The sequence below is a fragment of the Pseudorasbora parva genome, chromosome 8, assembly GCF_024679245.1.
Source record: "Pseudorasbora parva isolate DD20220531a chromosome 8, ASM2467924v1, whole genome shotgun sequence".
In the NCBI taxonomy this organism is placed as follows: domain Eukaryota; kingdom Metazoa; phylum Chordata; class Actinopteri; order Cypriniformes; family Gobionidae; genus Pseudorasbora; species Pseudorasbora parva.
Genome location: NC_090179.1, coordinates 35,610,702 through 35,623,824, shown reverse-complemented (window position 1 = coordinate 35,623,824; position 13,123 = coordinate 35,610,702). Strand labels below are relative to the sequence as shown.

The 13,123-nt window shown below is 36.8% G+C and overlaps 1 protein-coding gene across 2 annotated transcripts in view; it reads left to right on the top strand.

Moving 5' to 3' along the window:
- numbl (NUMB like endocytic adaptor protein) overlaps positions 1-13,123 on the top strand; it is a 61,541-nt gene that overhangs the window by 37,007 nt on the left and 11,411 nt on the right. For both annotated transcript variants that reach the window (XM_067451043.1, XM_067451042.1), the window contains exons 2-4: positions 5,188-5,338; positions 7,159-7,233; positions 10,125-10,199. In XM_067451043.1, coding sequence (XP_067307144.1) covers positions 5,213-5,338; positions 7,159-7,233; positions 10,125-10,199 — 276 coding nt within the window. In that variant the 5' untranslated portion in view covers positions 5,188-5,212. The remainder of the gene's footprint in view (positions 1-5,187; positions 5,339-7,158; positions 7,234-10,124; positions 10,200-13,123) is intronic.

The window sequence follows — 13,123 nt, the reverse complement described above, 5'->3', positions numbered from 1 at the left end:
GTGTGTTGAATGTGTTGTTTTGGTTTAGTCTTGGTTCACTCTACCCATGTTGCTCCAGCTGGTTTTCATTTGGTGATGAAATCATTTCCATGGAATGGCTCGGGTGGCTCTTATGGCTGTTGTGTGACTTTCACATGCATGTTTTGGAAACTTTCCTGGCGAGTTTCATAAGAACCTCTCAAGAACAAATTGTTTTCTTTGCCGTATGTGTTAACGAGGGCCAGGACACCAAAATGTGTAGGCGATTCCAAATCTTGTGGAATTTTTACAATTGACGCAATTACCAGTTTCAATAACACTGTATTAATTAGACCAATTTGGAGTTGACGTCACAGTTATGTCATTTGCAGCTGCACGTGCAATATTATGGTGACAGAACAATGGTAACAAATGGAGGAAAATGGGCAAAATTCACAGAATAAGAAAAAAAGAAAATAAAAACAATGATATAAACCCACAATTTTGAGGGAAAAAACACAGTATCGAGTTAATACCTTGCAGGTCTGATATTTCTTCTCAGAAATGAATGCTATATTCTCATAAACATTAAAAAAGTAAATTGAATTATTCATTTTTATTTTAGCTAATTCATTGCTCATGTAAGTAGTTATTATGTAAGTAAACACTCAATCATACTGTAACGAGAACTGGGATCCATGTGCAGTTTATTAAAATAACACAAGCTCAGTACAAGCAGGCATGGGGCGGTAAGTAAGTATCGATGTTTTTTTGTAAGAAAATTATCCATAGTTAAAACATTATAAAATAAAGTTCCAGCCTATCGCCTTCCGTGGAAAAAGTGTTGAAAGTGCCTTCTCGCAATTCGTAAGTCTTTTCAACTGCAGTGGCACTTTCAACACTTTTCCCCATAAATCGAATACGGAATGCGATCAGCCGAAACTTTACTTAAAGTTTTAAATATGGATATTTTTCTCACACAAACTCATCTATTCGCTTCTAAGGCCTTTATTATCACCCCAGAGCCGCGAGGAGTACGTTATTTGACGGACATATGTATTTTTTATGGACTTCAAAAACAGAGCTACAAATACTGCTATTAAAAAGCTTGGATTAGCCTGTGCTTTTTAAATATAGCTCTGCTTTTATTAGTCTGAAAGAAGAATGTCATATCATTTTTGGGTGAATTCCTTGAAGTCTTCTATTGTAACCCATGGTTAAGTGTTTTTCAGTCATAAAATGGCACCAGGCAGTAAAAGACAGCGGAGTGACACGTTTAGTATAAAAGTAGTACCGGTCAAGATAACTCGACCGGTAACACCCGGATGAGCGGTGTGTTATTACCTTAAGCGGTTGTTATCTGGGAATAACATACCGCTGGAATGCACGATTGAACAATCAGAATAAAGTATTTCACGGACCCATGTAATAAACCAGTGTAAACAGCAATATCAGAGGCAGTGCATCAATCGTGGTCATAACAGGCAATAGGTCAGGGATAGCAGCAAACAGACGAGAATCACAGTCAAACAAAGATCAAGGGCAGGCAGAATAGGGTCGTAAACAGTAGTCCAAGGCATACACGGGCAGGATAATCACAGGGAATAACGCTTAGAAATGCAGCCGGGGCAAACAAGACTTGGCAATGAATGAATCTGAGAGCAGAGTTCATATAGGCATGGTGGTGAGGAACAGGTGTGCAGTAATCCTGGAGTGAGGGTGTATGGAAAATGAAGTCCGAAAAGGAGGTAAGTACTCTTCAACGGCGTTTGAATCTTCACCGGTGTTTGTGACACGCATTTCGACTAGAGATTTATGGTATTGGTACCATATTGGTTTTTGGATATTTTCTTTTGTTTATCGTATTGGTCAATTTAGATTTTTCATATTATTGTGATTATTGATTGCCTGTATTGTCTATTTTTTTCTAGTGTGTTTTTGTTTTTCTGTTGCTGCTGTAACACCTTAATTACCTCTTCGGCGATCAATAAAGGAGGTCTTAGGGCCTTAATTTAATGATCTGAGCACATGGTCTAAAGCGCATGGTGCGTCTCTGAATCCACTTTTGCTAGATTAACGATAGAAAAATGGTCGGCGCACCAGGCGCATGGTCTCATAGGGTTGTCCCTAGTCTCTTAATGAGTCATGGGTGTAATATGCAATAAATTAATCAGTCTCATCTCCCATTCCCTTTAAAAGCCAGTTGCACTTGCACAATGGAGGATTGCTATTTACATGTCAGAATTTGTGAGTGGAATCATTGAACGCTTCTCCAGAGAGGAATCCTTATATTTTTAATCGCCTAAATTCACTTGTAGCATTTAAACAACACCTAAACAAAAACTAAAAATGATACATTGGCAATTAACTGAAAATAAGGTCAGGCTGAAGTACTAAAATTACTATAAATAATACTAAAATAACACTGACTGGTTATTGGCCATAATATAAAAATATTCTGTATTTGCCAGAATTTTAATATTTGTGTCTCTCTATTTCTTACAAACCTATTTGTTTGATGTATCACATTTAATGCTGTTTTTCAAAAGTCCAGCTCGAGACCCTGTTGCACTCCATCTTGGTGTTTTGAACACCAATACATCTATTCTAAGCACCTCCTCCTAAGGAATGTGTCAGGTGAACCTCAAACCAGCCTTATACCAATTAGTCAGATAGTTGTCCGGGCAACGGCAACAAATTTTTTTTTTGATTTTTGTGATGAATCAGTCTGTGACTGGCACCACAGTGTGAGCGACACACATTAGAACTGTGACTTCAATGTTTATTATTTGTCTCCCTCCCCTTCTACTTCTCAAGCTCCTTTCTTTTCCTTATAAAGTCTCTTCTCTTTCTTTCTCATTGGCTTTTGGCCTGTTCTCCGAATGTCTTCTCCTCCCTCTCTGCTGTTCTGTAGCTTTGGCAGCCTTTCAGCCATTAGATCAGTCCTAAAAGTAGAGCAGAAGCTCCTCCATTTCCTCTTCCTGCAAATGCTTTGACTGATCTTGATCAAGAACCCCCAAACATCCAGACCCTCCTGTTGGGAATGTACTGATGTTACTGTAATGTCCTGTAGCATCATTAAAAATGCCATGTGGTTTATTCAGCTGCCCATTCCCGCCTCACTACCCGGACGAGCGGCAGGTGCCAGTCCTACGTATCCTGTCTGACCCCTATGGGGTCTGTCAAGCTCAGCAACAGGCGCGTGTCAGAGCTGAGTAAAGCCTCCAGAGACTTAGACGCCAGGGCTATTAAAAAAACACACTCGTATGGAATCATGTTCTTTTGAATATGTGGGTGTGTTATGTGGCATTTGGGATTCAGGCCAGGCTTGCATAGTGGTACTTGCACCGCTCCATGTCTGCCACCTGTTACCCGCAACACTTCATGGCTTTGGGAAATGAGCGCCTTTGGCCTCTGACATGTAGCTATAAAAGTGAAAGTGGTTTTGTGGCATGTGGTTCACACTGAAGAACGCAGTACAACAGTTTGTGTGAAGTTAACCGCTTTTCAAGAAGATATGCAGAGGCGTGTGAAAAGATGGTAATACTACTTCATTTTTTAGTATGTCATTTTGGTTACACTTTATTTTAAGGTGTCATTGTTACAGTGTAATTATATATTTAAGAACAGAGTAATATGTATTAACAACATGTACTTTTGGGGTTAGAGTAAGATTAGGGTTTGGTTGACGGTTAGTTGCATGTAATTATGCAACATTTATTGTTATCACTATGGTAAATACATGTAAAATATGTATTGGCACTGTAAAATAGTGTTACTGTAATTTTAGTATACGTAAACGTTTATATGTAAAAGTGCTATGAAAAAGAAAGCAAAAAAGTTGTCACAATTTATTTAGCCTAATGTCATTACAAACCCGTATGATTTATTTTGTAAAATTCATAACTATGTAACTATTAATTAATAATGATTTTATTAATTGTGATAAAGATGAAATACAATATAAATTTTAGATGAAAAACTTAAACTAAACAAAGATTTTAATCTTCAAAACTAACCGAAGATTAAAAGCACCTAACAAAATGAGCGAAAATTAAAACTAAAACTGAAAATCAAAAATTTAAGCAAAAATGTTCAAAAGGTAAAGAAAAAAAGTAAAGTTTAACAGTCTCAGCCCCAATTCATCTTTTTTGTAAACGAGCAACTATGACATTTTTCTAAATATCTTCTTTTTTGGGTTTGGAATGACATGAGTGTGAGTAGGATGACAGAATTTAAATTTGAGTGAACTATCCATATAAGGGCCAGATTTACTAAAAGCTTGCGCCAGCGCAAACCCTCTTTTGCTGTTAAAAACTACTGGACTAACTAAAGGCATGCAGTGAAAAGTTAGCGCTGAAAAGTTGTGGACGGTTATTTTTGCGGCTGACCTTATTCCATATGTATTTGTAGGAGTTTCCCTTTCAAAAGCTAAATTTATGGGATGTACTAAGGTTTGCGCTAGTCAATTTACTGGTATTTACTCCATTATTTACTGTCCAAAAAAAGCATGTCTTAAACCAGATGCTAATTTGCGTTGCTCTTGGTAGATTGCATTGGTCATTATGCAAATGATCCGGCTGCGTTGTTTGTGTTCTGCGTTCTTCAATTTGCACATCCTCAGTAGATCATGCGCAGAACTTTATACTCCCATTGGCGCTTTTATGGGATTGTACTCTCACGCTAATTTGCCCTGTTTAGTAAACCTGGCCAAGCCAAGTGTTTGATGTCTTAGTATGTGTACTATTGTACCTATGCCTCAATGAAATTTTTATGTGCATGTGTAACTTGGACTAAACAGCTTCAAATGTTTGCATTCTTCAGAGCGACCTTCCTTTGTGGTGTTGTGCATCAGAATTTGAAATTACCAATGCAAATTAAGGGTAGAATGAATGACCTAATTATGTTGCATAAATAGGGCTCTTGAGAGCATTATTTAAAAAAAAGAGGTGAATACATTCTCTGTCATTTCTGCTTAATCCAATATACTGTCGTTATTTTATTCAGTGAACAATACCGAAAAATATTACATAAATGTTGGTGGCATTGGTGATGACATCCTGCCTGTCCAGCATGACTGGAAATGTTTCTGTCTGTATAATATGTCAACATTCAGTTGACACCCAGCTAGTGTGTGTCCTGACTTAAGAGTTGGAAGCTGAGGTTAAATAAAGGCTATTTTGTTCCTAATATGTGTTCCTACTAATGCGTCTTCTTTCTTGTCCTCAGCAACAGAGAGTTTGAGAGCGTGGAGATGAATAAGCTGCGTCAGAGCCTGCGCAGGAAGAAGCCCACCTACGTGCCTGAAGCCAGCCGCCCACACCAATGGCAAGCAGATGAAGAGGCTGTACGAAAAGGCAAATGCAACTTTCCTGTTCGGGTAAGTCGATAAGTCAGCTGGTTGTTAATATTATTTTAAATTATGTGAAGTAGTGTTCACCAAATTGTTGATGGCATGGTTTCCAAATTCATCCAGATTGTTATTAACTGACTTCTAGCAAAACATTGATCTAGTGCTGTGACACAACTCTTTCAGAATTCATATTTACTTGAGACTAATATTGGTAAAAGGATATGACATTTAAAAAAAAAAATTGAAATATGAGCACAGAAGAATACTTCACAAATATTATAGAACCTTAAAGGGTTAGTTCACCCAAAAAAGGACAATTCTGAAATTAATTGCTCTCCCTCATGTAGTTCCAAAACCATAAGATCATCTTCGGAGCACAAATTAAGATATTTTTGATGAAATCCGAGAGCTTTCTGACCCCTCTATAGACCCCTTTAATTAACACTTTCACAGTGTTAACACAGTAATTAATGTCATCACTTTCATTTTTGGGTGAACAATCCCTTTAAATGGTTCTGTCAAGCTCTTCTTATGTAGAACCATTTAGGGCTCCCATCATGGAGTAATTTTATGGATTTGTTTTTTTTATTATTAGCTTAAATGAATAAAGCTTTCATGATAAATGATAACCTGAAACATGAAAGTTTTATACAATAATTTCTCCTTATATAAAAACCTTTTTGTTCTTTAAAATGGAACTCTAAGGATCTATATTGAACCCCATTGAACCTTTTTTCTAAGCGTGCACAATAAGACTAGGAATGTTTATAAAGAAAGTAAATAGTGTCGGTTTCATTTTAATTCAAACTGACCCAGGGTCTGCCAACATAAATATCTGTAGTGTAGTTTCTGATGTTCCAGACATGCTTATTTAAACATTAATATTTGTATAATTGCTTGAGACAAAGCAATCAAACCCCCACACATTAATAACACCAAGCTCATGGCTGGAATAGAGTATAAACACTACCATTCATTCTTGTAAAATCCATTAAATGGGTAATTATGTGAATATTTGAATGATTTTAAATCAACATGTTACAGTACATTCACAACACTATTTAAGTTTGAAAATCATTTGGGAAATATAGCAAATTAATCATGTCCCCCTGACCTCTGTATTAATTCCAGAATGTGGCTAGTATTGCTATTAAAGTAAAACTAATAAGTAAATCCATTTTTTATAATTCCTACGTGGCATTTCTCACTAAATACTGATATATGTGATTAATAATTGCGAGTAATTAATTGATCAATCAATCAGGATATTATGCAGTTATTTAGATTGAGCATTTGACAATCCTATTTTGAAATGAAAAGATGCTCTTTCAAGATGAGAGAGGGTCTGTATCATTAAGTAAAGTGGAGGATATATTGCAGTGGATCTTGCATAATTAAATTCAGCCTAATTTTACTCTCCAGCCTGAGGCATCAGGAATCTCTGTGAGGCTGAGATGTAATCCTGTAATGGCCTCTGTCCCCATGGCCACCATAATCAAATAACCCGGGCTGGATGACTTTTAATTGTGTCTTGGTGAGGACATTTTGATTGGTTTAGGCTGGACAAAATGTCTCACTTCAGAGTTCCCACAAATATATCCCGGTTCCTTATTGAAATCTACACTAGCCCTGTTTGGACTGGACTAGTTTTCCCTGAAGAGGTTGATGCGATGTAAATGTGTGTTCCTCTCTGTTTTTCTCACAAAACCTCAGCAAAAATGACAGAGCAGTGATTTTATTGCTACTATGTCATTTAGAGATTGAATGGTGTTGTGGAGATTTCATCATATGGATATCTCTCTCTGTTTTCCTCCCTTTTCTCCGCATTTTCCCCCCTCTTTCTGCAGTACCTCGGTCTGGTGGAGGTAGATGAGTCCAGAGGGATGCATGTGTGCGAAGAAGCAGTGAAAAAACTGAAAGTGGTGAGTACAGTAATGCTCTCCATTCTCACATGATAAAACATACACTTGCTATAAAAAGCAAATTGGCAGCCAAAGAAGCTTATACATAAGGTCTGTTGGTATAGGAAACAACCTGATGCATGATGCAATGTTGTGATGTTATTTCGTCAAGAGGTGCATCAATTTTTGGTCAAGATCTTGAATTGTTAATGCAAGAGTCAAACATTCTGGAAAGTCTCCTCCAGCACACCCCAAAGACTTTCAATGAACTTAAGGTCTTAACCATTGTTTCACAATTTCAGCCTGATGAATCTGCTTTATTATTCAATTTTCTGGAACATGGCTGTGATATGTCTTCCTCCATGGTTGTTTAAGAAATAAGAAGCTACACACTCCATCAGTTAGGGTTAGAAGAAATGTTGCCAAGCATATAACATGCTAGAAACACAATAATCACCACAATAATACACACAATGATCTAATCATCAACCTTGTTTGGCTGGGTAGTGTATTATGTTATTGAATTAAGGTATCAGGGAATTACAAATTTATGAAATGAATGGAAAAGGTGTAAATTAATTTGTAAAGTAATAGAAAATTATTTGGTGAAATATATATATTAATAAAAATCAATGAAGAATTCATAGAAATGAACTGATTGAAAAGTTTTTTATTGTAATTTAAATATAATATAAATTATTGTCAGCTCCAAATTATTTAATTGCTAAGAAATTGTTCTGTTTGAGTGCCATCACTATAAGATCAAAAAAAAAAAATATATATATATATATATATATATTAATAAGAAATTACTGTAAATTAAATTCATATAAATCAAAAAGTGTGGACAAGTCCAGTCTTTGTGCAGGCCAAATTGAACCAGTTATAAACCGCACAAAACAAACCAGACATAAAACTAGGGCCCTTGACACATGGATTCATATCCATTTGTAAAACTTACAAATTTGTCCTGCTTTTCTTCATTGTGTCCAAAAGGCTTTTTATAGTGTCTCAGTACATTAAATCCTCAGTCCTTACAGTATCAGTCTCATTTATTTTAAAAATCAAATCAATCTTTATAGAGCATAGCTGCTCTGTCAGTGGCTATTGTCTTAGTGGTAGTATCATGACACTGCAAACCTCATTACTGAATTGTCAGAGCAGAACTGTAATTGATATATTTATAATTTATTTTTGTTTGTAAAACAATCCTTTCATATTTATGCACAGACCTTTTCACTCACAAGTGCAGTTTGTATGACACTGACTGTGTGTGGCCCTTGTCTTTGGGGCCACTCCATCTGTTCATATACGCTCTGCTCTTTCATCCCATGTTTGTAGTCCCTGCTGTTTCTATCTACACAGTCACTTCATTTGTTTTCTCTTCTTCCCCGAGCCCCTGAAGCCTTCATCTCATTATTCGCTGTGCCTGTTCCTTATTTCTCCAGTCTCTTCTCTCCAACCAGTGTAATTTCCTTAGTGTTCTGCTGTCTTGGCAAATTTGGACAGTGACTTTTGGGCTGCTTGTAAAAGTCGGCTGGATTCCCTCAGTTCTTCTTGATTTAGCTGCATCCTTTACTTTTCACTTATTCCTACAGATTTTCCAGATTAAATGCCTTCCACTCTTAGACAGACATGCACTCACAACTGATTCAATGAAAGATTAAAACCCTGTTTCAAAACCTAGAGAGCTGCGGTGCAGTCTGCTAAACCTGTCCTAAATGAGCACTCTGTGTACTTTCAGTCTAAATGCGATTCTAAAAGAACGTACCTCAGGACCCCCCAAATATGAAGATCCCATTGCGAGTAACAAATATACAAAGACTCTCACACACACACACACACACACACACCCCTATATACATACACAGACCAATCAGGCATAACATAATGGCTTAACAGCATTAACTTCTTGGAAATTTGAGCTACAGTAGCTCGTCTGTTTGATCGGACCACACGGGTCAGCCTTCACTCCCCACGTGCATCAATGAGCCTTGGCTGCCCATGACCCTATCGCCGGTCCACCACTGTTCCTTTCTTCGACCACTGGAACACCACACAAGAGCTGCAGTTTTGGAGATGTCGTGTATGTATGTGTGTGTGTGTGTGTGTGTGTGTGTGTGTGTGTGTGTGTGTGTGTGTGTATATATATATATATATATATATATATACACACACACACACACACACACACACACATATACATATACATACACAGACCTATATATATATATATATATATATATATATATATATATATATATAAATCGTAATATTGGAAAAATATATTTTCTTAAAAACCTACTATAATAATCTTAATATACAAATTTAAAAAATATTTTTACAATGTAAGATTTTTTAATGCTTTTAAAAGAAGTCTCTTATGCTCCACAGGGTTGCATTTATTTGATAAAAAATAGCAAAACTTTTATTACTAATATTATTTTAATATATTTTAAATTGTAATGTATTCCTTGGATCATACTAATATGCTGATTTGGTGTGGAAGAAACATTTATTATTTTTATCATTGTTGAAAATGGCTGAGCTGCTTAATATTTTTGCTTAATAGTTTCAGGATTCTTGATAAGAATAGTAAAGCCTTTTATATCTTTTATTGTATTATTTTTATTATTGCATTTGGCCTTACATAAATGTTCTTATTTGGCAAATCTGATGTTATCTTGCCCTAATGGGTCTTGTTCCTGGAACTCACATGCATCACAGGTCAACATGCTGTCAGGCAGCTCTCTAATACACTGTAGGATAAATTGAGCTGACAAAGGCTAAAAGTGTTATAGAAATATGCCATGGAAAAAAATCTTGATGCAGAGCAAATCAAAGCCTCTGCTGTAGTGCAAATATATCCAGTTGTGTCAAAAGGCTGATGTTGTTTCAATATTTCTTCTCAGAGTGGGAAAAAAACTGTCAAGGCTGTGCTTTGGGTGTCTGCTGATGGCCTGAGAGTAGTGGACGACAAAACCAAGGTATGTGTGCATAGAAATTTTGTTGTGCATCCATTGAAAGCCATTAATCAAGGGTAAAAAAAAAAAAAGGCTTTGATGCTCCGAAAAGCTCCCAAGCCATCAATTAGCCGAGTCCATCAGCGAGAGAGTAGGTCTGTAGGAAGCACAAAATATTCAGTAAGAGGAAGCTGGCAGACCTCCAAAAGACCCGTCACATGACCATCCCGTTTCATGAGACATCACTTAGACTGTCTCAGACACAAGACGACTTTTGAGGCCAAGGGTTCCCGTGTCTCTCACGGTTGGGTTTTTCTTTTGAAAGTTGGAGGATTAATGTAACATCCTTCCCTCGCACAAAACCCGGAAAGTTAACCAGAAAAGGTCAAAGGCCTCCCATAATGAGTTTTCAGCTCACATAGAAGGCGGAAGGCCACAAAGCTTTCTTTTTTGTTTCTCGTAAGGGCCTCAGACTCAAACATCCATTCACTGCCCTTCTGGTAATCCTCCCGTATGCATATGAGTCAGCACTGCCACCTAATCCTTCCTGCCGCTCTCACACGCCACCTGTGTGTCCTGTCCCTCTTCTCCTCTCTCGTGTTAAACTTCACTTTAGGACTGTGTGATTAATCAAATTTTTGCTTAAATTTTGCCTTTTAACAGTTATAATCAAGATACGACGTATTTGTTCCTTTACATCACCCAAACTTAATGTCCAAATCAGTCTAATCACTGTGACAGTCTTAAAATGCAATCTAATGCAGGATGCGAGTTATTAAAAGCATAAAGTTAATGGCCCACACCGAGAACGACAACTTTTTCAATAACACTAAAGATATGGTTAAAGATAAAGATTCTGAATTTAAAGGTCCATTGAATTAAAAATGGAAGTTTTTTTGCTTTTAGTATGACTGTGTTAGCCTTAAAGTTATGAATACAAAAAAAAATGTATTTAGGAGATATAAGCATTTACAACTTACAGTCTCTCCCGTTAAAATGAATTACAGATTTTGATGACATCATCGCAGACTTCACCTTCTCGTCAAATCTTCTGTCCAATCAAAATGCTTTCTACACTGTAAAAAAAATATTTAGAAAAAAAGTTACCTGGTTGCCATTTTGAGTTAATACAATGAACATTTTTTTGAGATTCAACAACCTTTTTTTAAAATTATTATTAAAAGATGTTGTAAGAGTAACACAACAATAATGTTAACTCTTTTCCTGCCAGTATTTAAAAAAAGATCTCGTCCTGGGTCCACATTTTATTCAGTAACATAAGATGATTGATTTATATGATGTTTAATGTTGATGATCACGGTATTTTACATATGCATCTGCTTACATACAATTGCTTATTTTACTGCGTCTTCCTCACGTGTGTTTTGATCAGGAGATTCAGTACTCATTTGGAAGATGCATAATAGCGCCCCCTAGCGTCTGACAGCGAAAACACGGAAACACGGAAAATTCAGTTTTCTCACAAATAACGAAAAATTCAATGTTTGCCAAGAAAGAGTTAATGGCACAGAGGAACGATATCTTTGAATCCATTAAAAATTATTTATTCCAGCTGATGATCAATTAAAAACATTGATAGGCAATCAGGATTCAGCAACATAACTGCAGCACATTCTTATAATAAACAGAACTTTACTGGCATAGTTGTGGATGCTAAGTTATCGATATGGTTATCTTCATAGTTGTCGTTCTTGGTGTGAACGGCCTTAAGCTGCGAAAGAAAGCTCAATCTCTTCACCAGGTGAGTTTCTGTGTGCTCGCTTCGAGACGGAGTGAAACATGAATAAGCAAAGTATACCTTGGACTTCGGGTGTATGCCTAAAAGGTCAGATGTGTGTCAGTATATTGGATCCATGTATTAGGTCTTAAAGTGACAGCAGCCTGAAATACCTACTGCCGTTTGTCATTAATGTTAATTGAACAACTAAAGACGAAAATCACTTACTGTTCATGAGTAAATTTTGCAGCTTTAATAAGAATCTTTAAGAATCATCTTTTTATTGTATTTGTCCTGTTGTTTGTAATTAGTTTTGTTTTTATTGTATTACTTACTTGTCTTTAATAAATGATTGATGACTTTATTGTACTTATATCTAGTATCTAAAATTTTGATATCATAACCCTATTTCCAGCAAAATATAATTGATATATATATATATATATAGAGAGAGAGAGAGAGAGAGAGAGAGAGAGAGAGAGAGAGAGAGAGAGAGAGAGAGAGAGAGAGAGAGAGAGAGAGAGAGAGAGAGAGAGAGAGAGAGAGAGAGAGAGAGAGAGAGAATGAATGATGTGAAAAGGGAAAAACATCCAGTATGCGGCAGTCCTGTGGGCGAAAATACCTTGTTGATGCTAGAGCAGCAGAAGACCCCACCGGGTACCGCTCATCTCCACTACAAATAAAAAGAGGCTACAATTTGCACAAGCTCACCAAAATTGGACAGTTGAAGACTGGAAAAATGTTGCCTGGTCTGATGAGTCTCGATTTCTGTTGAGACATTCAGATGGTAGTGTCAGAATTTGGCGTAAACAGAATGAGAACATGGATCCATTAAGGCAGTTCTGAAGGCGAAAGGGGGTCAAACCATAGACTGTAAAAAAATATGGACGTAGTGTCCGTGACGTCACCCATAGGATTCCGATAAGCCGTTCTGAAGCTTAAAGTAGGGTCGAGCTGGGCGTTGCCATCTTGTGAGCGAGTCATCGCGTGTCACTCCCGGATAACAGAAAATGGGCAAAAAGGCGGGATGTGCACGGAGCTGAGGTGACGCAATAACTATAGACGGCGGATAAATGGCTATCCACTTGTAACCACGCCCTTAATTATGCAGAGCCTTAAGGCTTTATATAACGTAAACGAATGAGTTATAAAAAAATTCACCCCCCTCAGAGTTGTCATGAAGATCAAAATTAGCCTTATAAGCCAAAAC